Source organism: Saccopteryx bilineata, chromosome 3 (assembly GCF_036850765.1).
Source record: "Saccopteryx bilineata isolate mSacBil1 chromosome 3, mSacBil1_pri_phased_curated, whole genome shotgun sequence".
Taxonomy (NCBI): domain Eukaryota; kingdom Metazoa; phylum Chordata; class Mammalia; order Chiroptera; family Emballonuridae; genus Saccopteryx; species Saccopteryx bilineata.
Window position 1 is genome coordinate 23,430,873 of NC_089492.1, and position 25,144 is coordinate 23,456,016.

A 25,144-nucleotide genomic window follows, 5' to 3' on the forward strand; every position below is an offset into this window, starting at 1 on the left:
AAGTTTTTAGCTATGATTTCTTCAATCGGGTTCTCTATCCCTTGTTCTTTCTCTTCTCCTTCAAGAACTCCTGTGATGCGAATGTTGTTTCTCTTCATGTTGTCACAGAGCTCTCTTAGAGTTTCCTCAGACTTTTTGAGCCTCTTTTTTCTTTGCTGCTCTGCTTCTGTGCTTTTGTTTAATTTGTCCTCTAAATCGCTGATTCAATCCTCTGCTTCATTTAGTCTACTTTTAATTCCTTCTAGTGTAGTCATAATTTCTGATATTGCATTTGTCAGTTCTGACTGGTTCTTTTTTATGATTTCAATGTCCTTTTTAATGTTTGTTATTCTTTATTTAGTTGCTCATTAAGTCCATCCATTTTTTCTCTAAGATCTTTGAGCATCCTAACAATTATTATTTTAAACTTTGCATCTGGTAATTTGCTAACTTCCATCTCACTCAGTTCTTTCTCTGGGGCTTTCTCTTGTTGGTTCATCTCAATTGCATTTCTCTGTCTTCCCATTTTCTCTGTGTATAGACTCCTCCTTTGGTTGTGCTGTCTGTGTAGCTAGCTCAGTCTAGGGTTGGTGTTGTCTGCCTCCTGTTTCCAGTTGTGTTGTTTCTAGATCTTCTTGGGTTGGCCTCAGCTGTTGTTTGTAATCTGCTGTGGGCTACTTGTCTGCTGCCACTGTTTTTTTTGCTATTTGTGTTGGCGTTTTCTATGCCTTTCCTGTGTCAGGTGTGAGGAGCCTTTCCTTAAGATACCAGTTTAACAAGTGTTGTTAGGTCCTAAACTGATGCTCTCTGTATCTGGCCTCTGGATATGCCAGTTTTGGACCTCCCTGGCCAGAACCTGGCACAGACCAGTTTGCATCACTACATATGACTGGCCCTTATCAACCTTCTTGGAGCTACAGGTGGTCCAGAATTTGTGACAGCCTCTGCTGGGCCCAAGTGCTATTATAAATATTAACTGCACTCCTAAGCTAGCTTTTATCTACTCCTGGCCTGGGGAAAGTTTGTTGAAAAGTTCAAGTTCCCCTAAGACCTGCTTTCTGCCACCTCTTACTACTGGCTGCTTGTTGGGCTCAGCACAGTAATTCAGGGATTAGGAATGTTATTGGGTGTGGCTTTCCCCTTAGCCTCAGGTGTCATTCTATCCAGACTTTTTTTCTTCTTTTTCAGCCCTCAGAAGGGTGTGGTCACAGGAGTACAGTGAGTGTGGCCCCTGTGTTCCCAAGGTGTGGTCAGCCTCTGCTGCCGCAGGCGCTCAAACTGCCTTTGGCCCCCACAACTGTGGGCATGTGGGAAGGGGGGCAGTGTAGCTCAGACCTCAGCACTCAAAACCTGTGTCCCTGAAGCACCCCATGCTTCTAAGTGACTCTTTGCTCTGACTGAAGCAGGAGAGCCTCCAGTGGTGAGATAGTGACTTCCCTTTGCTGATGTTGCTGCTCCCAGGAAAAATGGCCATTTAGCTTTAAGGAGTTGCTGACTGGTGGTGGTGCAATGGATCAAGCATCGACCTGGAACACTGAGGTCGCTGGTTCAAAACCCTGGGCTTGCCTGGTCAAGGCACATATAGGAGTTGATGCTTCCTGCTCCTCCCCTTCTTCTCTCTTTCTCATCCCTAAAATGAATAAATAAATAAAAATAATTAAAAAAAAAGATTTAAGGAGTGACTCAGCACAGGGGTTAGGGTATCTGACCCCACAGTGTCTTTCCCTGTGCCTCTTAGATTACACTCTCTTCTTGCAACTCCAGTCCTCTCAGCTCTCCCCTCTCCCAGAGTCCTGGGTAAGTAGCTATGACTAAGGTTTTCTGCATGGTCCTTTTAAGATGGAGCCTGGGTCTAAGGGTTCTGTCTCTTTCTCGCAAATAGTATCCTGGCTCTTTTCTCAGATAAATACTGTCTATATGCCTCTTTTAGTCTCTGGGGCTCTAGACTGGGGCTCCGGTCCTGGGGCTGAGAACCCACAACTCTCTGGCCAACTCACCCCATTGTGAGAGTCCCTCCAGGCCATCACTCACTCCTGGGAGTGGGGCAACTCTTCCCACATCTCTGCACTTTCTACCAGTCTCAGAGTGACTTCTTCAGTGATCCTTGCTCATAGAGTCCTCTTAGTTTAGTCCAAAGTTGGTTTTTCAAGATGATTGTTCTTAAAGTTAAGTTGTAATCCACACTGGTTTGGGAGGTGGGAGTTGGAATGTCCGCCTACTTCATTGTCATCTTCTCTCCCTGTTTTTTTTTTTTATGTAGTCCTACTTATTTCCTTTTGTTGCTTGTGTTTTTGCTGTAATATTAAATAAAAATTGATGCTATGACCAATGCCAAGGAGCTTTTTCTTATGTACTCTTCTAGAACTTTTACATCTCAGGTTTTATGTTTGTCTTTAATCCATTTCCAATATTTTTTTAAGTGGTGTAAGATAGGGATCCATTGTCATTCTTCTGCATATGGTTATCCAGTTTTCCCAGCACCATTCATTGAAGAGACTGTCTTTCTCCATTGATTATTTTTGGTTCCCTTGTCAAATGTAATTGACTGTATATGTGACAGTTTATTTCTGGGCTATTGATTTTGTTGCTTTGATCAAAATGTACATTTTTATGCCAGTAACAAAGTACTTAGATTATTATAGCCTTTCTTACATAGATTAAAATCAGAAAGATTGATGACTTCGGATTTATGCCTTTTTTTCTGAATTACATTGGATATTTTGGGTCTTTTATGGCTCTAATTGAATTTTAGAATTATTTTTTCTGTTTACGTGAAAGATGTAATTGAAATTTTGATAAGGATTGCACTGAACCAATATATGGCTTTGGGTAGTATGGACATTTTAACACTATTAATTTTTCAATCCATGAATACAGAATATTTTTTCCATTTATTTTTGTTTCTACAATTTCTTTTATTGAACTTTTATCATTTTTAATGTATAGCTCTTACTTTCATGTTTAACTTTGTTCCATTATTTTGATTTTTATGTTATTATAAATGAAATTGTTTTCTTTCTAATTTTACATATTTTGTTTTTAGGGTATAGTAATACAGCTAATATGTGTATGTTGATTTTGAATCTTGAAACTTTATAAAATTAGTTTATTAGTTCTAACTTTTGTTCGATGGAGTTTTTAGGATTTTTTTATATATAAAATTATATTATCTTCCAACAGAGACTATTTTGCTTTGCCATTTTGGTTTGGATGTTTTAAATTTCTTCTAGCCTAATTACTGTGTCTGGTATTTCCATACTATGTTGAGTAGCAGTTATGAGATACTTAGCCTTGTTTCTTATCTTAAAGGAAAAGCTTTCAGCTTTCCACCATTGCATATGTTAGCTGTAGGCTTTTCATTTATGGCCTTTATTATGTTAAAATTGACTTCTTATATACCCAATTTGTTGAGAGTTTTTATCATGAAACAATGTTGTATGTTGTCAAATGTTTTTTCTGCATATGATGCTCATATTGTTCTTACCCTTTATTCTACTAATGTGATATATCTCATTTGTTGATTTGGACATGTTGAACCATCCCTGTACTCCATAAATAACATTTGATGATGATCATATGATTCTTCGAATGTAATGTTGTGCTTTATTTGCTAGTACTTTACTGTGGATTTTTACATCAGTTTTCATCAGGCATATTGTCTTAATAGTTTTCTTCTCTTGTAATGGTTTTTGCTGTGATATGAGAAAAATGCTAGCCTCATTAAATGAATTTAGATTGTTTCCCTCTTCTTTAATATTTTGGAATAGTTAGGAAAAGATCAATGTTAATTCTTTAAATGTTTGATGGGATTGACCCATAAAGCCATCTGTTCCTGTACTTTCCTTTACTGGGAGGTTTTTGATTATTAATTCAATCTTCTCATTATTGGTCTATCCAGAGATTCTATTTGTTTATGATTCAGTCTTGGAGGGTTGTTGTATGTTTTAGGAATGTGTTTTTTTCTAGGTTATTCAGTTTGTTGGAGTATAACTGTTTGCAGTAGTCTCTTGTGATCCTTTTTATTTCTGTAGTATCATTTGAAGTGCCTCCTTATTTTATTGCAAGTATATTCAAATTGTGAAAGGAACTGGATCCTGTAGAAAATTTAAATTTGAAATGGGAGTGACTTTTCATGTTGGAATAGAAAATGTCTATTTATCTCCCAACTTGCTACAAAAACTTAGACACAAAGAAAGCTTATTCATACATATATGAACTTGTGTTTTGCTACATAAAATTATCACAAATGTAACTCGGTGATTACTGAGTAATAATGAGCTCATTTGCTGTCTCCCCCAGCCCTTAGTATAAGACCATGTCCATTTAGGATAGCCTTTGGTCTCTTGAACTGAATCTAGTCTCTGAAACTTACGAATATTAAAAACACTTTGTTAGCTAAATAATAACTGAGTGACACATGACTTGGATATAAGATAACAGCTGTATAATATTGGAATATATCAAAAACATCAGCATACCTACACTGATGATGGCGTTCATAAGGGCATATAGCACCTTAGTCTGTATATATCATGCAAATTTGTTATTATGTGCTTCCTGATGGTATCCCATTGAATATTCTAACATCACTTCATCTGTCACTGTAACATCATTACTTCTATTAGAAGTTCTGGTAGAAAAGAAATTCCCTGTGGGATAAAAACAAGAGGCTACAGTAATAGGCATGTACTAAATAAATATTAGTTAGTTAATTAATTTTTAACAATTATTTTTGGTTTTATATTGAAGTTCACTTTCCAGCTATTGCTAACCTCAGGTACAATAAATATATTGTTGTAAAGTTAATAGATTACAAATCAATAAAAGATTTACTCTTTCTTCAGTCAATAAATTTTTGAAACACCTATATGGCAGGCACTATGCTCAACCTGGGAAATACAAAGGTAAATATGTCACACTATCATTTTTGTGAGTGTAAAAGAGACAGGTAAAACAATAATACAGTGCTCTGAATACGAGAATAGAGATATTTATGGTTGTGTGTACAAAAGCATTAAATAATCAGCTCCATTTTTAAAGTCCAGAAAATATTTCAAATAGAAGGTGATGCTTTGGCTGAGTCTTAATACAAAGTCGGAGTTTTACAATTATAAAAGAGTGGATATTTTTAACATAAAACCTTCAGGCTCAGACAGTGCTATAACATATGGCATGTTTGCAGAACTGCAACTAGGTCAGTAGGGCTGAACTAAGGTTGAAGGCAACACTAGAAACTAATGCTTATACTGATAGGACCAGTGCTGGAATTCAAATATTTTGACAACTGGTTCTCTTTCCTAATGACCATTTTAAGTATAAAAAAATATATACCAAAAGGTAATTTATTACTTTATGCATTTAATACTTAAATAAGGATAGCAGAAGAGGTACACAAAACTAGATTATGTATAAGAAAGAGTTTTTAAATATTAATGAAAAAAATATTAAATAATACCTGACAAAAACAATAAAACTATTATTTAAGATATTTCCATATTGCTTCTTGATTGACATCCTCACTTGCAATTCTTTTTACTTATGGAAAAAATGAACATTACTACAAACATTAGAATAAGCTTTTGTACAGATGAACTTTAAAAAAGAATTAGGAATGTAAATTTGTGATTTCCACATTTGGGCGCTGTTCAGTTGCCCACCTTAGAGAGAACCCTGATTACAAGTGCCATTTTAACAACCAGTTCATTGAACTCAACAAAAAATTAGGTAGCAGTTCTGCCAAACCAGTGTGAACCTGCTGAATCCCACCACGACTCCTGAAAGTTAGATTGTCATAATAAGAAATTTAACTTTATTGTAGGTGATGCAGTTCAACAGCAGCAAATGTTTTGATATTCATAATACAGACCATTGATTTATTATTATCATAAAGAAATTATAGCAATGTTTTTGAATCCATTGTAAAAATTTTTGCATTTCTAAAATGTTTTCTTAAATGCTAAAAAGTTCCTTTATTTGTATAAGATATGTACTATAAGGTCATTAATATTTAATAGGGTAAGTTATCTAGTGATCTATAATTTTTAAACTGTTCTTTTGGTCTGATACTTTTAATTATGTTCAATAAATGAACAAAATTGAGCTATATAGTGGTCCCTCATCTATCGCAGAGGTTAGGTTCCAGAATATCCGAAATAGGCGAAAATCCGCAAAGTAGCAACCTGATATTTATTTTATTATTTATATATTTTTAAAGCTTTATAAACCCTCCCCATACTCTTATAAACCTCTCCCATACTGCTGTTAACCTTTTCCACACTCTTATTTTTTTTCCACACTCTTATTAACACTTTCTATGCTCTTAAACACTTTCTACACTCTTAAACCTACATAATTTAACAACAGATAAAATTCTATATGGGTACTTACCAGTGAACACTAATATGTTTTTATTAATATTTTTATATTTTTATATTGTTTTCCACTTTTAGGCTAGAAAAGGTTTATTTTACCACAAAAATTATTAAAATAATAAATATGTAGACATACCTATATACCGCAAAATCCTGCGATATAGCGATAAATCCGTGATACAAAATTAGATATATACAATTTAAAAATCCGCAATACAGTGAGACGGTGAAAAGTAAACCATGATATGGTGAGGGATGACAGTATACTAAAAGAATTGAGAGTTTGCCCTTTAAAAAAAAGCGATGACTAATGGATTTAAATCTTGCAATTTTTGGTCTTAAATACTAAAATATTTTGGCAGAAAATACATATTATAAATATAATTTAAGTATCTTTAATCATAATTTTAAGAAGTAAAGTTGTCAAGGAGACTCTGATTAGAACTAGAGAGATTGGATTATGAATGAGATAAACCTCTGTTTTAATCAAGGTTAACTTTATTATGTAAAATGTTTTTTCCTATATTTGTTACTGGTTATCCAACTATGCCAAAACTAGTTATTTCTATAAAATAATCAGTCAAGAAATGCTAATATTTTCTAAATTAGTTACCTGAGTTGAGCTCAAGAATGTGGGTAGAACTCACTCACCATTGCTGGTGAATAAGCATAAAAACCAATGATGTATCAATGCATTTTTTGCCTCACTGCTTTAAATAGTAAGACTAACAACTTTTCTAATATTCTAAAGGCTACTACCCACAGGGAATGACATTGAATTTGTTAGGTTTCAGTTTACATAATCTTAAGTAAATGTTTACAAAATCCTGCTTTGTGTTCAAACTGATCCCTGGATACTCGCAAGAATTATTAGATGCAAGTATTCTCCACCCAAGAGCAGAACAAACAAACAAAACCCTAAGCGCTGCATTTAGTTGAGAGCACAGTATTACCTGTATTTTTCAAAAACCAGAAGGTGGAATATTATTAGAAGATGATAAGGTGATCACATTTTTGAAGCATTGTATTGAGTGACCTTAACTAAAACATCAAAACATTTGCGGAATGTTTCCTTTCAATTGGAACAAAATTCTAAAAAAAATAAATAAAACTTCCTGTATTAAAGTCAATATAAAAAAAAATTTAAAAAGTCAATATAATTTAAAAATATAAAAAAATAACAGTATTCCAATAACTCTGTAGAGTATGTTGAAACATTAACATTTACCAAATTATAATTTAAAGAAGTAAAAATATTTTCCAGGTATAAAATTACCTTGCTTTTCGGAGAAGTTACTTAAGTGTCTAAGTAGTTAACACTTAGTAATATTATCATATAAAAATACTTGTTTCATGTGCTGTTTTTTAAACAAAATGAGTGAATTTAAATTAAAATCAGAGCTATAAAAAGTGAGGAGGTATATAGAAATGGAGTGACAGGGCGTGGAAAATCAGGGGCAGCTGGAAACAAAATGAGGAACCGAGAAAGAGCAGAGAGAAAAGAGAAAATGATCGATTCAGTGGTGGACAGTAAAAAAAAATCAGTACCAGAAGATGCCTAATGTTCTTTTAATTAATTAAACATATTTTGGAATATTCTTTATGTTTTCAAATCTATTGCACAATTACCAATGACATTAACCAAGTAGTTGCAAAATATTAAGTGAGAGAGAATGGGGGGAGGTTGAACGAGAAAAATTTAAATACAGCTTTACAGAATTAAAATAATAACTTCTTCCCTAGTCTCTAAGGACAAGTTTATGAAACAAGCTATGGCAGCATTTTCGGATGTTTTGTTAGTAGCAGACGGGAAAGCAGTTCCAATGCCTTTGGTGGAACAAATGCTCCGCAGAGCAGCTGTGATTTGGGTTCAGTGTCCAGCAGGGCAGACTCAAATGCTCTGTGACCGCTCAGTGCATGCCGGAGTACGCTACTTCAAGGAAACCCCAGAGAATACATCCAAGCCTGTAGTGGCTTGTTTGCAAATAATCCATCTTGCTTGTGGAATGGGCACCTTAGTTTCTGCCAAGTTTCAAAATAGTAATTACCCTTAGTGGATTAATTTTGGTTTAAGGCAAGAATCTGTTCACTGAGGGAGGCAGGTTAGATTAACTAGACCAAACTTTTAAAGAACTTCTTTACATAATTTAGAGACCCTCAGAATTACTGGTTGAAATATAAAAATACAACAGCTTCTACAAGAGAAAATTGTACTTTATAATGAACATAAAAAGGACTAAAAATAAGTTTATTTTGGCCAGCTCTCCTGGGTGCATGCCAACACCTTCCCCTTCCGGCTCCCCATTTTCTTCCCCTTAGGCATGCTTTCTGTCTTCCTCTTTCTCCTAAGCTCCAGGGGACCCCTCCAAACTTGCAACCAAAGCACTAGTGGGCAGTGGCAGCTTCCTGGGCTAAGCTTTTTCTCCAACTTTCTATCTTCATGGCCAATAAATTTACTTGCTGAAAAAAAATTTTTAATGCTGTTTTCTCTCTTTTTTTATTTTTTATTATGTGAGAGGCAGACAGACAGACTCCCTGCATGCACCCCAACTTGTATCCATTTGGCCAGCCCCCTACGGGGTGATGCTCTGCCCATATGGAGCCACTGCTCCATTGCTTGGACAGCTGAGTTATTAGCAAATGAGGTGGGGCCATGGAGCCATCCTTAGTGCCTGGGACCAGCTTGCTTGAACCATTTGAGGCATGGCTACAGGAAGGAAAGTGAGAGAAAAGGCAGAGAGTGAGGGTTGGAGAAGCAGATTGTGTTTCCTGACCGAGAATTGAACCTGGGACTTCTACATGTCTGGCTGATGCTCTACTGCTCAGCCAACCAGCTAGGGCCATGCTATGTTTTTATACCAAGTAAAAGTGAAATGCTTAAGCAATTTGGTTCTGGAAAAAACAACTGGGTGTGTGTTATAAACAAGGAAGTTATATTAACTTTTCACCATTTCACTCATTTAACTGCACATCTTTGGTATTTCATTTGTGACACTCTCTAAGATAAGAGTTCTGCCCACAGGGTAACATAAGGAAGGAATCATATGGGCATTTAATGGTCTCATAATCACACTATGAATTCCAGCAACAGATGCAGAAGACATTAAGGTTTGCTATAAAAAGGACAGATTTTGTGTTCTGTTTTTTTTTTTTCAAGCCAAGAAAGTAAACTCTTTCTATATTCCTAAAGGAATATTTAAAATAGTAAAGGTTTCAGGAAACAAGACATGTGTCTTCCATCTCAGGAAATGTAAATTTGGCTGAGATTCCTTCTAACCAGTGACTATTTTTCCCCATCTGATATTTCTACTCACTCATGAGATTTCCAGGAAAAAAAAAAAAAGAAGTTAGGTTGTTAGCAGTTACTAGATAGATATGCCTTGCTTTTTATTTACTTAAAAAGTAAATAACATATTTTTTAATTTTTAAAAATTTATTGATTGATTTGAGAGAGAGAAAAAGAAAGATTGATTTGTTGTGCCACTTAGTTGTGCATTCATTGGTTGCTGCTTGTATGTAATCTACTGGGGATTGAACCCGCAACCTTGGTTTATTGGGGAAGACTCTCTAACCAATTGTGCTACCCAGCCAGGGCCCTGGTTTTTACCTATAGTGCTCTTTCCTCTTTGAATTTGAAATCATAACATTTTAACTTGAGCATGCCTGACCATTATCATTATTATCATTATTATTATTAGACAAATATATTTCTTCTGCCTAATCTATTCTTCACATACCTTGGTTTCATTAATATTGCTAGAGGTCCATTTTGATTATTTCATATCATTGTTTTCCCATTACCTAGTAAACAATGGCAACAATTCATTTCTTCCCTTCATTTTCTATTTCTATATTGCTTACCAAATATGAAAACAAACTCAATTGTTTATCATATGTTTATTGAATACCTCCTAAATGCCAGCTATATTTGCTAGGTGTAAATACTATAAGGTTTTACACTTGCATAAGTTCCACCCCAGAAAACCTTCAAACTTAATTGGGAATAAGGACATGCAAACAAATTACTGCAAAAATACAGTGTATACTCTATAAGTATAGTTGATGTAAGTCAGATATACTTCTCAGATAATTGTGGATTATTGTCATCTTGAAGTCGTCTTAGAAATTTCAATAGCAAGACTCTACCTCTGAAAGTTAACTTAGTTTTTGAGATTCGGCCAAGTGTTTGCATTTTCTCCGACTTCCAAAAATTACTCTTGCAATGACCAAAATATGATGATCTCTTGTATAATATGGGTCAGTGATTTTTCAACCTTTTTCATCTCATGACACACATAATCAATTACTAAAATTCTGTGGTACACTAAAAATATATTTTTTGCCGATCTGACAAAAAGTAAGTATAATTCTGATTCATTCACACCAGAGGTCAGTGTTGTGTTGGCTGTTGTAGGTTTTTGTTGTTGTTGGGTTTTGATTGTTTGTTTGTTAAGGAAAAGAGGTCAATGCTCCTGAGTAAATAGTCAGGTATTGCATGTTTTAAAATTCCCTGCGGCACTCCACTGTGCTGTGGAACACTGGTTGACAGCTGCTGAGTTAGATGATAACTAAAAGAAAGTCATGGTTAAATCTGTTAGTGTTACTGGTGAAAGACTCTGGGGAAGACTTCATTAAAGTACAAATAGAAGTCATTTTGGCATACTAGAATTAAAGTATAATTAGATATGAAAGTAGCTTGGTACTTTGAAGGGGCCTCTGGGAATGCAGGTAGACAAAAGAGCATTTATTCTGTAATCAGTCTTAAGTTTGATCAGTTTTGGATTTTTGAGGATGCTTATATTTTGGAAAGTGGAGAATGCATTGCAGGAAGAGTATAGTCCCAAGGAAGGAGTCATAACTATTCACATGAGAAACTTGGAATGTGGTTACTGTGGTCATGTAAATGAAATGTTAACACATTCAGAACATACATAGGTAAAGTGAAAAGATCTACAGCCTGACAGATGGTGGAGATTGGAGAGAAAGGAGAAGAGGATGGTTCTTAGGTTTCTGGCCTTCTTGTTTTGGTTTTTACTTTAGATAATATTACTTTTTTTTTTTTTCAGAGACAGAGAGAGTCAGAGAGAGAGATAGACAAAGACAGACAGGAACAGAGAGATGAGAAGCATCAATCATTAGTTTTTCATTGAGCACTGCGATACCTTAGTTGTTCATTGATTACTTTCTCATATGTGTCTTGACCGCGGGCCTTTAGCAGACTGAGTAACCCCGTGCTGGAGCCAGCGACCTTAGGTCAAGCTGGTGAGCTTTTTGCTCAAACCAGATGAGCCTGCGCTCAAGCTGACGACCTCAGGGCTCTTGAACCTGGGTCTTCCACATCCCAGTCTGATGCTCTATCTACTGTACCACCACCTGGTCAGGCTAGATCATATTACTTTTTTTACATGATCACCATTTTGTTTTTATTCCACAGAAAGTTGACTTTCTAATTATTTAAACTTTTTCTTTGATTTTTTTAATCTAAGATACTGAACTAAATAAATAACAATCAGCTTTTTATTTATTTGTAATAATTAGACTTCATACCTTGCATTAGGATCTAGGAACTGAAGTGTTTTCTAATTTAATTAATGATAATATTAGTATAAGTATTAATGTATTTCCCCATATATACAAAGCACATTTTTTTCAAAAAATTTGGGGTCTAAAAACTGGGTGCGTCTTATATAGTGGTTGTAGATTTTTTTACTTGCATTTCCCACTTTTTTGCACTTGCGCTTGTTTTTTGCAGTCGTTGAAGACAGTGATTCGTCATCAGACATAGATAAGGCAAGCTAATGGATGGGAGTTTTGACAGTGATAAGGAGTTGTATGAATTTTATGATGAATAAAACTTGAGTTCAATAACTTTAGGTAATGCATTTTATTCAAATTTCGAGCCCCCAAATTAAGGTGTGTCTTATACATGGAGAAATACGGCATAGACTTTCAAGAGTAAAACTTGAGGAGCATTTGAGGTCTTGCTCCCCAGCAGAGGTCATAATTTGGGCTCAAATAAACTCTTATGAAAATTGAAAAAAAAAATGAAACTTGTGTGAAAGGTGCATATGGTGCTATTTGAAAAGTAAGACAAACAACAAATGGAATGAAACCATATTTATTATTTTAATATTTATAGTCATGCTGCTCAAGCTATGCTCTCTTGGAGATTGTAATTGTTGCACTAATAAATTGAATCAGTGAAATTTTTCTAAAACAGACGCACAAAGGAGGATAAATATAAACTTGGAAATTTACTTCAGTTATTTTTTTCTGATACTTTAATGTCTTCTGCTGATTTTATACTAACAAATTCTAACAAATTATTTGAGATATAAACAGGTAGCCAATATTAATGGAAATATTAAGAAAAAAAGTATGTTTGATTTCTGTTAATAGCAAAAAGGATTGAATGTTAAAGAAAAAGGAGATGAGCAGAATGAGAGCAGACATATTTTCCTAGTGACCTTGAGAGACACAAGGAAAAAATAAGACAAATATATATCATAGTTCCATAGTTTAGAGGATACATTTCTCTCTGCTAAGTAAAAAGCAGAAACATTAGTTAACAGTCTGATTAGTATTTTACTTTTTTAAAAATTTTTATTTATTTATTTATTTTTTCACAGACAGCAAGAGTCAGAGAGAGGGATAGATAGGGACAGACAGACAGGAATGGAGAGAGATGAGAAGCATCAAAAATCAGTTTTTCATTGCAACACCTTGGATGTTCATTGATTGCTTTCTCATATGTGCCCTGACTGTGGGCCTTCAGCAGATTGAGTAACCCCTTGCTTGAGCCAGCGACCTTGGGTCAAAGCTGGTGAGCTTTTGCTCAAACCAGATAAACCCGTGCTCAAGCTGGCGACCTCGGGGTCTAGAACCTGGGTCTTCCGCATCCCAGTCCCATGCTCTATCCACTGTGCCACCGCCTGGTCAGGCTATTTTACTTATTTTTTAACTTGAGTTATCAAATGTTTACATGAAGCTACATCACAATTTGTGTTGGGAATGTGTGTGGTTTAATAGTCATGTGAGTAGCTACTCTGAGTTAATATCTTTTTCCAACATTTTTAAAATGTAAATTGCCCTGGCCGGTTGGCTCAGCGGTAGAGCGTCGGCCTAGCGTGCGGAGGACCCGGGTTCGATTCCCGGCCAGGGCACATAGGAGAAGCGCCCATTTGCTTCTCCACCCCTCCGCCGCGCTTTCCTCACTGTCTCTCTCTTCCCCTCCCGCAGCCAAGGCTCCATTGGAGCAAAGATGGCCCGGGCGCTGGGCATGGCTCTGTGGCCTCTGCCTCAGGCGCTGGAGTGGCTCTGGTCGCAATATGGCGACGCCCAGGATGGGCAGAGCATCGCCCCCTGGGGGGCAGAGCACCGCCCCTGGTGGGCGTGCCGGGTGGATCCCGGTCGGGCGCATGCGGGAGTCTGTCTGACTGTCTCTCCCTGTTTCCAGCTTCAGAAAAATGAAAAAAAAAATAAAATAAAATAAAATGTAAATTGTGAAATTCTTGTGTCTCCTGATATACAAGATAGTGGGAATCAATTTTTAAATTGACATCTTGTGTTTTTTCTTTTGTTTCCAAATATATGTGATGCTGGTTGTAATTATGCCTTGCATAAGTATATTTGTTCTAGGGAAAATGTTGCTCGTACATGAAATGCCATTGACTATATCAATTTTTGGTAGACTTCAACAAAGAGAATTTGTAATGCATAGTTTCTCTGCCATTTGGATTCTGGTAGAGCCCCATCATTGCCAATTTTGGAATGATTGTTAGACTGTAATATGAAAATGTAATTTTCTTCATATTTCCTTAAATTTGTTAAAGAACACATTTGAATCTCAATATTGGAAAAGCCTAGAAAGACAGTAGAACATCTTTAAATCAATTATCACCTTTTGGTTTTGAACTCATAAAATGGATACGTTCTAAAAGGGTTAAACTGTAGGCAGTAATGGTGTTTGCAAATTTAGGGGCACTCAAAGATCTCAGGACGTAAGAAGGTAAAGGAACCTGTTACTCTTTCTGGACCACAGGGGTCCATTTGCCTGTGCTTATCAAAGCCCAATCAAATCCAAACAGAAGTTTGCAGCCAAGACAGCAAATATTTATATTTAAGGGAATGGTGCCATGCCCCAAGTCACAGGTGAGCTTGTGCTCAGAGACCTGGCTTCCCATGGCTTCCTGGGAATGAGTTGGAGCTGTGGTTTCTACTGATTGGTTGGACCCAGGATCATTGTATCAAGTTCTGCTGTCAGTCTTGGCATTGTTGGATCTGGTTTCATGAGGCTGTGATTTCTAAAATCTTTCTGCTTTCATGAACTGAAACACAAGCAAAACATTGTCTTTAGATTAACCCAAACTGTTTCTGTAACAGACCCGAGGCTTTGTTCCTAAGACAGTTTGATTCTGACCAGAATCTGATGCTCTAAGGGCTTTCTGATTAAGAAAGAGAGTAAGCCCTGGCCGGTTGGCTCAGCGGTAGAGCATCGGCCTAGCGTGCGGAGGACCCGGGTTCGATTCCTGGCCAGGGCACACAGGAGAAGCGCCCATTTGCTTCTCCACCCCTCCACCGCGCTTTCCTCTCTGTCTCTCTCTTCCCCTCCCGCAGCCAAGGCTCCATTGGAGCAAACATGGCCCGGGCGCTGGGGATGGCTCTATGGCCTCTGCCTCAGGCGCTAGAGTGGCTCTGGTCACAACATGGCGACGCCCAGGATGGGCAGAGCATCGCCCCCTGGTGGGCAGAGCGTCGCCCCATGGTGGGCGTGCCGGGTGGATCCCGGTTGGGCGCATGCGGGAGTCTGTCTGACTGTCTTTCCCTGTTTCCAGCTTCAGAAAAAAGAAAAAAAAAAAAGAGTAGACTGGATGGACAGCAGGAGAAAGGGTCTTATGAAAGGAACAAAATTTCTGTACCGTTACATTTCCATAACGGACACATGTTTTCCTTTGCTCCATACAATAGCTGGAGGGTCTAAATACCTCGTAGTATAAAATTAGTCATAAATAGTATAAACCTGGAAATGTGCCATTGAACTCTAGCTTGTAAATAACAGAAGCTTCAATTCAGCATAATAGTTACTTTACTGCATTCCATCCTTGACCAGTGTTCTTAAGTGATAATGCATTAAGCCTAATGAGTTTATTTTTATAATTACTGAAAATGGTTTCCTCCCTTGGGCTAATTAGATAATTATTTGAGAACAGTAGTGATTTCAAAATTAATCATATTTTGCTTAAACTGATTTTTTTTGTTCTAACAAGTTTAGGCACATCACCTCATAAAATATTAATTGTAGAAACACCTCCTGCCCAAATGAAATTATTAATATTTGTCATTTCTAATTTCAGTTGCCACTAAGCCAGAATATATTATGTACAAATAAGTATAATTGAGCTATCTAAATGCATTTCAGTCCTGACCCCTAAGAGGACATTACCATTGTATGATAGTTTGTTTCCTCTTTTCTTCTAATCAAAATTTATTTCATGATCATCTCATTGACTTTTTACCTCTTTATGCTGTTGACTTAGAGATGGTTTTAGTCTAATTTTGTAAATTCTGGAACCATTGTGTCTTTGTCTTCCTAAACTTTCTCTAAATATATTTTGAGCTAATAATACTGCTTCTGGTCTCATAGATTTGCTCACAGTAAAGGCAGGAATATTATTCTATGTGTGCAGAAGCCTTTCATTTTCACGTCAATCACAAAACTTAATGCACTTAAGTTCTTGGCACTTTATATAAATTTTTACCTATTTTCTTTATATTCCTAGAGTACTATTTAAATGAAACCTGTTAAACATAGAGAAACATTCTCCCATGACAAAAGTAAAGAAATACCCTTCATTTAGAATACAAACTGATAATCTCACCTCCATGTTTAAAACTGTTTAATAACAAGTTAGAGATGACATCTATTGAGAACTTACTGTGTTCCCTGCACTATTCTAAGTATAATGCACATATTGTTCTTTAAGCATCTCAATATTCTTACGAACTGGGTATTTTCGGTATCCCATTTATAGATAAAGGAACTGAGTCATAGAAATCATCTTATATTTTACAAAACAAAGTAAGAAACTAGCAGAGTGAGTGTTACAGAACAGGAAGGGTTTACCCACTTGGTACTGGCAGAGCCAGACACTAGATATCAAGAATTACAATAAAAAACATTGGCTACTTTAGTTTTTTCTTTATTTTTTAAAATTATGTTTGATAGTTTATTTCATTCATTATATTCTACATATGAATGAAATCATATGGTACTTGTCTTTCTCTGACTGGCTTATTGCACTGAGAATAATGCGCTCCAGGTCCATCCATGCTATCATTATGGGTAAGATTTCCTTATCTTTTATGGCTGAGTAATATTTCATTGTGTAAATGTAACACAGCTTTTTTACCTAGTTATCTACTTACGGACACTTGGGCTGCTTCCCTATCTTGGCTGTTGTAAATAATGCTGCAGTGATCATGGGGGTGCATATATTATTTTAAATTAATGTTTCAGGTTTCTTCAGATATATTTCCAGAAGTAGAAACACTGGGTCATAAGGCAGTTCAATTTTCAATTTTCTGAGATAACTCCATACTGTTTTCCACAGTGGCTGTACCAATGTACATTCCCACCGACAGTGCACCAGGTTTCCCTATCCTCCCCACCCCCCCATCAACACTTGGTTGTTAGATAGCTATTCTGATGATGTGAGGTGATATCTCATTGTAGTTTTAATTTGCATATCATAATGTGTTGTCATGTAAATTTTGTAAAGGAGTTTTTCCTTTTACAAAGCAACGTTACTGGGGTTCTTAGCAATAATTAAGCTTTCTTCCTCTTCTTGTCTCCTTCTCTCAATGGATTAAAGACTCTTTAAAATCATTGTGAAATAATAGGGCCTGACCAGTGATAGAATGATGGATAGAGCTTCGCCTGACCTGAGATGCTGAGGTCCCAGGTTTGAAACCCTGAGGTCACCTGCTTGAGCCTGGACTCATCTGGCTTGAGTGTAGGTTCACCAGCTTGAGCACAGGGTCACTGGCTTGAGCGTAGGATTGTAAACATGATCCCATGGTCACCGTCTTGAGCCTAACGGTCACTGGCTTCACCTCTGAGATTGCTGTCTTGATTCCAAAGTTGTTGGCTTGAGCAAGAGGTCTCTGGCTCAGCTGGAGCCCCCTGGTCAAGGTACATAGGAGAAGCAATCAGTGAGCAACTAAAGTGACTCAACTATGAGGTGATGTTTCTCATCTCTCTCCCTTTCTCTCGTAAAATAATAATAATAAGAAGTAAAATATATAATCATATAATTGAGATTATCCTATATAAATGATATGATTAGCAACATTTTCTACTCCAGATTAAATGGTCCATAACAGAATTAGAAATAATAATATTTAGTTATAAATAAATGTTAGAATTATGTACTGAGGCTTTACTGTTTCGGTCAGGATCATTGTCTACAGTAATTTGACAGCTGACAAGACTTTTCAAGTTTTGATGTAGATTTGTCACTAGATTCGTTTCTATTTGTTTTTGGCTAAAACAGCAGATTAATTGATCCAATTCTCAATAAAGAAAAATTCACTTGAAGAATATGTTTGATTGTAAAGGGCATAATTTTACAAAATTTACACTGAAAATGAATTAGAATTTTGTTTGCTTTGGTTAAGCAAGAGAGAATCATTTGTAACATTTTTACAAATATTTTTCTTTGTTGATTCCCACAAATAACCTATTGTTTTTGTCACTTATGAAGAAGTAAAAAATAATTCTTAATTTTTTTTTACAAAGACAGAGAGAGAGTCAGAGAGAGGGACAAATAGGGACAGACAAACAGGAAGGGGGAGAGATAGAAGCATCAATTCTTTGTTGCAGCTCCTTAGAGGTTCAATTATTGCTTCCTCATATGTGCCTTGATGGGGGGGGGGCTACAGCAGAGCAAGTGACCCCTTGCTCAAGCCAGTGGCCTTGGGCTTCAAGCCAGCAACATTTGAACTCAAGCCAGCAACCATGGGGCATGTTCTTGATCCAGCGACCTTGGGATTTCGACCTGGGTCCACTGCATCCCAGTCCAACACTTTATCCACTGCACCACTGCCTGATCAGGCAAAAAATAATTCTTAATTAAGACATTTTATAACCATTATTTAATCCTTAGTTTTATTTATGTAAGTAGAAAAGTGGCCATAAAATATGAACTGCATGATTTTCAAATATTTCTGTTTTATTTTCTTTAGTACATATAAAAAAATGGATGTAAAAAAATGAGAGGATGTTAACACATGACTTATCCTGCTTATCTGATTATCTCAACACCTTACTTTTCTCTTTGAAACAATCTTATTCAACAGATTAGCTGGTCCAATTATTTTTAGAAATATAGAGGAGAGTATATTCCTTTACTCTCAAATTTTGGTGGTACTAATTTAGCCAATAGACATGTGAGTTTATTATTCACTAAGATAACTTATGTTAGCCCTGGCCGGTTGGCTCAGCGGTAGAGCATCGGCCTAGCGTGCGGAGGACCCGGGTTCGATTCCGGCCAGGGCACATAGGAGAAGCGCCCATTTGCTTCTCCACCCCTCCGCCGCGCTTTCCTCTCTGTCTCTCTCTTCCCCTCCCGCAGCCAAGGCTCCATTGGAGCAAAGATGGCCCGGGCGCTGGGCATGGCTCTGTGGCCTCTGCCTCAGGCGCTAGAGTGGCTCTGGTCGCAATATGGCTACGCCCAGGATGGGCAGAGCATCGCCCCCTGGGGGGCAGAGCACCGCCCCTGGTGGGCGTGCCGGGTGGATCCCGGTCGGGCGCATGCGGGAGTCTGTCTGACTGTCTCTCCCTGTTTCCAGCTTCAGAAAAATGAAAAAAAAAAAAAAAAAGATAACTTATGTTAGATATAAAACTTTGGAAATGTAGATGTATACAAAGAAAGACATATAAATCACTAAAAATCTCATAATCAAAAGTAACCATTGCTAATATTTGACAGGTTAGCAATATGCCAAATTGTTAATGTAAGAATTTTCAATTTACCAAATTGTTATTATGATTCTTATAAGTGTTTTTGCCACATTTTTTGTTAAAACTTTTTTATAAATATTTTACTGTGTATTATGTAACAACCTTGCTTAAAACCAAGGCTCTCAAATCTATGACCTCACTGTATCATAGATTTATTTATCTTCCTCCCAGAAGAAGAAAATGTCTCTTCTGGTTATTAATAGTTTTCTGTGTATATGACAAAGAATTGAGAACTTGAAAGAAAAGAAAAGAAATGAACATGTACAAAATTTGGCCTTCTTAGTAAAAATGACCATGAGAATGACCTTCATGTTGAAGAATAGTAAATTTACTGTTCAAGACTCCCGAGAAACCAAGGGAAGATAAAACCATATTGACAAGATGTATGTGCTTATTTCATAACTTAGTTTTTGTGTGTGTGTGTGGTTTTTATTTGTATTCAGTAGTCCCTGAAAAGGGCTCTATGAAATTAGATGAATGTAATGTTTAAAGCTAAATTATAGGTATTAAGTGAGATTAAAGTAATTGTAAGACAATTTTATCTCTTCTTGAATCTCAAAACATAGTTGGGGAAGTGAGACTTTAACCCTTAAAATGTTTAAAGTAGGTCACACTTTAATGTTAGCATTTTCATAGGTTCATAAATTCAATATTACTAAAAAAAATCAAGAACTATGGAACATGGTATATGTTTAGAGAACGGGCTAATTAAAGCACCAGACACTGGAATTCTGGTCCAGTCTCCCCTAATCTCTTTCAAGACTGGCTCAAATGCATTTCCAAATGAACAGTTAACTCCTCCACTTTCCTCCTTACTTTTTGACCTACTCATAACTCTACCAAGTTACTGCTCTTATGTTATTTTCTATCCTTAAATGTTACATGATTAGGCATGACTTGTAGCTACTCTGACCATTCATTGTGTTATAAGGTAGAGAAAATATTTTTCATTTGCAGGGATAGCAATTTGTATTTTAAGAAATAATTAAATTAAAAATTCATTATCTTTTTTATACTATACATTCATCCATACAACCAGTATGTATTAAGTGCTTCTTTAAGATGCTATGCCCTGAGCTGCCCTTATGAAGCTTCATTCTGAGAGTGTAGACCAACACTGAATGATTAATTACAGGATTATTTATTCTGTATTACCTTATGGTAAGGACCAAAAGGGAATATTAGAAGTTGGTGCTCTGACAAGATATATCAGTGGAAAATAACATGTTCAAGGATAAAGAAATGTGAAATACTGTCATACTTTAGGATTTGGTTTTAATGTATTTTTATGAAATGAATATATATATATATAATTTTGTAATGGTGACAGCTAAAAACTGTGAATTAAAAACAAATTAATAATAAACAATGATTTATTGAAGATAAAAATATTTTAATAATATGTAATACATTTAATGTTTAAAAAAATGTTTTGGCCAAAGAAAAAAGCCAAATAATTTTTTAAACTTTGAAATAATTATTTAAGAAAATCTTTTATATATTATATGCTTTTATTCTTTTTTGTTGAAAAATAAATTCTTATGTAAAAATCATAGAAGCATTTTGAATTGTATCATTACCTTTCTCTCAGAAATAACTGATTTCATGTATTGCACAATACTTTTCGGGTCTTATTGAGATACTTATTTTTTCCTTTCTGATTAAAGTATATTTAGAGAATAAGTATTAATTATTATATTATTTAACTTTATATATAATATATATATTAAACTATATCTTATTAATTAAAACCTCATTCTTTATGAAGAAAGAAAGGAACTGGATGATATGGATGAAATAATTTTTTGTTATTTTACTAAGAAGATTTTACAAATACAATTTTATTTTATTCTTACAATAATTTATTCATTTTCCCCTTTTTTTACTGGTTTTATGTTTAGGAAATTTGCAGTTGTTTTACTGTAGAAGATAATTAGATGAAAAGTTAAAAAAGAATTTAAGTATAATCACAGAGCTATTTAATGGCTAGTACCATTAAAATGCAAAAAAAATTGTGAAAGAGTTCTGAGGCACATTGCTCTTAACATCTGCAGTTAAATCTTGTTCACCAAATATTCATAATGTCTCAATGTAAAATCTAGTTTTAATGACCCAGATATTCAATTCTGCTAATTTAATATGCATGATTTAAGCATTCATTATTTGAAAGTTCCTTATATTATTATCATTAAATATTCTTAGCAATTGGTTTGGATTCCTGTCCTGAACCACAAATTCCCAGCAGTGGAATTAAAATTGGAGACAGATATATGGTTGGGGACGTGGTATCTTTTCAGTGTGATCAAGGCTATTCTCTTCAGGTAAGTTCATTTTAAAATCATTAGATTTTTTTTGCCCTTTCAAAATATTATTTTATAACGGACCAATGATCATAATTCATAAGTCTTAAAACAATACCAATCTTAGGCTTTGTAGTTTAGCCTGAAGTCCAATTGCATTCAATTTTTCAATAAAACATATGTTTGAAAGAAATTGATGGAATGAACTAAATTAGTTTTTTTTTTAGTTGAATTCATTGAGTGACATTGGTAACACAATTATGCAGCTTTCGGGTACCCAATTTTGTGACACATCTCTGTACACCATATTGAGTGTTCACTCTCCAAGTCAAGTGTTCGTCTGTCACCATTTACACCTGCCTACACCCCCCTCCCCTCTCCCCGAACCTCCAGCCATCACCACACTGTTTTCTGTGTCCATGCATTTTTTAAATCATCCCTCTATTTTTCTCTCCCAGTCTCCGACCACAAGAGCTGTGAAGTAATTAAAAATGATTTTTGAATCAAAATTAAAATTTACTTTTTTCTATTTACATAGGCTATGACAACTGAATTTCTGGATCTTTAGAATTTGAAAATAAAAGTGAAGTGCTACTTAAAGCACTAGATAAAATTTCCAATATAATAAATTCTCCAAATTAGTGAAGAACAACCACAAATATATTTTACTAAAAAAGAAATGGATTTGCAATGTATATTCAGACTTTTTGAATTTATAGTGATCCTCTATTTTAGGTTTTTTGAGGGCCTCAAAATTATGGTCCCATAGTAATCTGCTCAAAGAATAAGCCTATTAAGAAATTAAGGGAAAAAATTGAGGCACAAACAATTTTACATGTTAAGTAAATAAATTCCTTAGAGGAAACTAAATTAAAAATTAATAATTTATAGTCTTTATAGTCATAAATGATTAGTCTCAAAAGTGCAATCAGATCTTTCTGGACTTAATATTTCAATTTACAATTTAATAGGATATGTTAACTAACTTATTTTGATATTTTTATGAAAAAAAATTATAATTAAAATATCTCACCTTGAATATTACAGCAATTTATTGTAAACTACTATATATAGCCATTTTAACTGTGAAATCATTGCAGAACCTTAGTAGAACATGTTTTGATTTTTAAAAATGTTAAAATATAGTTATAATGTGATATGCAGTCTTAATTTTTCTATCTTGACTTTATTTTTTACATTTTATTACAAGTATATATAATTACCTTTTTTATTCTAACTAATGCTGAAATTTATAGTAAAATTTAAAAAATATACAAATGAGTATATCTAACCTTGTTTTCATAATCATTCCTATGCTATTGTTAACTTATCTTTTAAAAGGTGTACTTAACTGTATTGTCTTGTTACGTAGGGTCATTCTCACATAACATGTATGCCTGGTCCTGTAAGAAGATGGAATTACCCAATACCAATTTGTTTGGGTAAGTTAAAGAACTATAAATTATTTATAAGTTTTACCAAATTCTGAAGTTACACAGTTTATATGATATTGTTCAGATATACAATTTGACTTTTGTCAGATTTTACGGAAATGATACTATTAGATAAATGTTTCATTTTTTAAAAATTTGTTTATTTTAAATTTTTACCGTTCTTTTGACCCCAATTCAGTATCAATGGATAACCTAAAACTATAGATAGTTGAGAAAAGGTATTAGGTTTTTTGATCCACCAGAGAGGTTTTTCTGTATGATGTGATAGATATACCCAGGGATCTGGAAAATAATAAATGTCATATTGCTTGCTACTGAGCCAGAATAGATAAGGAATTTGGTCAGTGGTGACAGGTGATCAAGATATGGAATATATATAACAAAAAGAGTACTTGGGGCTTTGACCAAAATTTTTCTTCCAGTTATTTGTATCTGCCCTTTAATTTTTTTCTCTTCCTTATTTCTGTTATCTGCATGCAACCATTAATATATTGGGCTTCACAGAGTATGAAAAGATATGTGAGCTAGAATTCCTGTCATTAAAATATCTATTTACCATTTAGAGTGGCAGAAATAAGAGAAATGAAATAAGAATAATTTAATGTTAAATTTTACCATTGGTTACATGATGAAGTTTCAGAAATATGAGGAATGGTGTTGACTAAAGTCGTTAGGAAACATAGGCAGCCCATAAAATTTACATAGAGTTTTGGATGATATGTAATTATGATAAATGGATGAAGAAGAAAACCCTACTGAATAGCAAGAAGGGGAAAAAAAAAGAACTGATGTGACATATTTGACCTATCTTTATACCAGTGGTCCCCAACCTTTTTTGGGCCACGGACCAGTTTAATGTCAGAAAATATTTTCACAGACCGACCTTTAGGGTGGGACAGATAAATGTATTCTGTGACCGCGATAAGCGTCAAGAGTGAGTCTTAAACGATGTAACAGAGGGAATCTGGTCATTTTTAAAAAATAAAACATCGTTCAGACTTAAATATAAATAAAACAGATATATGTAAGTTATTTATTATTTCTCTGCGGACTGGTACCAAATGGCCCACGGACCGGTACAGGTCCGCGGCCCGGGGGTGGGGGATCACTGCTCTATACAATAACCAAACCTGTATTATATTAGTTTCCTTATGCCGCCATAACAGTATCATAGACTGGGATAGCATAAACAACAGAGATTAATTTTCTACAGTTCTAGAAGCTAGAGTTCAAGATCAAGGTCCTGACAAACTTGTTTTCTTCTGAGCACCTTTTTCCTGGGTTTTCAGATGGTTGTCTTTTCCCTGCACTGATAAATTAGGGATCAAGCCTTTTGACTCTATTTAACCTTACTTAATTCCTAAAAGGCTCTGTCTCCAAATCGAGTCACATTGGGAGTTAAGGGTTTAACATATTGGGCAGACACAATCCAGTGTGTAACACTTATGTACCATGTACATAATTCTTATTGTCAAGTACTGTAAAATAACATTTAAGGGTAAGAATGTGGTTAATTGGTAAAAGGTATTGACAGCATTCAGACATTTTATTGGATGGTGTTTTTTAAGGATATATTCTTTAAAACTTATAAGTAATTTACAAGTGCATGTAATGCTGGTTATAAAATTACATATATATATATACACACACATAATGCCTATTGTAAAAATGTATATATATATATATATACACAGATAATGCCAATTTGTGTGTGCTATTTGTGTGGAGTTTGTATGTGTATGTATATCCAATTGAGTATAAAAAATTGGGAGCATAAAAGAGTATAAAAACAAAATAAATAGTGTATATTCTACTGATATGAGAGCAGAAAGAGTAAGTCTTTTGTTCATTCCTCAATTTCCAGTGCAAAGAAAATTCTTATCTTAAACATCCAATAAATATTGTTTAGTAGCAAATTAATATAAAAAATTGAGATCCTACAGTATGTATATATTTTTATAATGTTTTCCACTTGACAATAACTTAGAAGAATTTCCCATACCATAACATGATTTTAAA

At 35.0% G+C, this 25,144-nt stretch overlaps 1 protein-coding gene across 3 annotated transcripts in view; it reads left to right on the forward strand.

Moving 5' to 3' along the window:
- The window catches only part of CSMD3 (CUB and Sushi multiple domains 3), a 1,246,722-nt gene that overhangs the window by 1,093,375 nt on the left and 128,203 nt on the right, over positions 1–25,144 (forward strand). For all 3 annotated transcript variants that reach the window (XM_066265798.1, XM_066265799.1, XM_066265800.1), the window contains 2 exons: positions 21,574–21,692; positions 23,044–23,113. In XM_066265798.1, the coding sequence (XP_066121895.1) occupies positions 21,574–21,692; positions 23,044–23,113 (189 nt within the window). The remainder of the gene's footprint in view (positions 1–21,573; positions 21,693–23,043; positions 23,114–25,144) is intronic.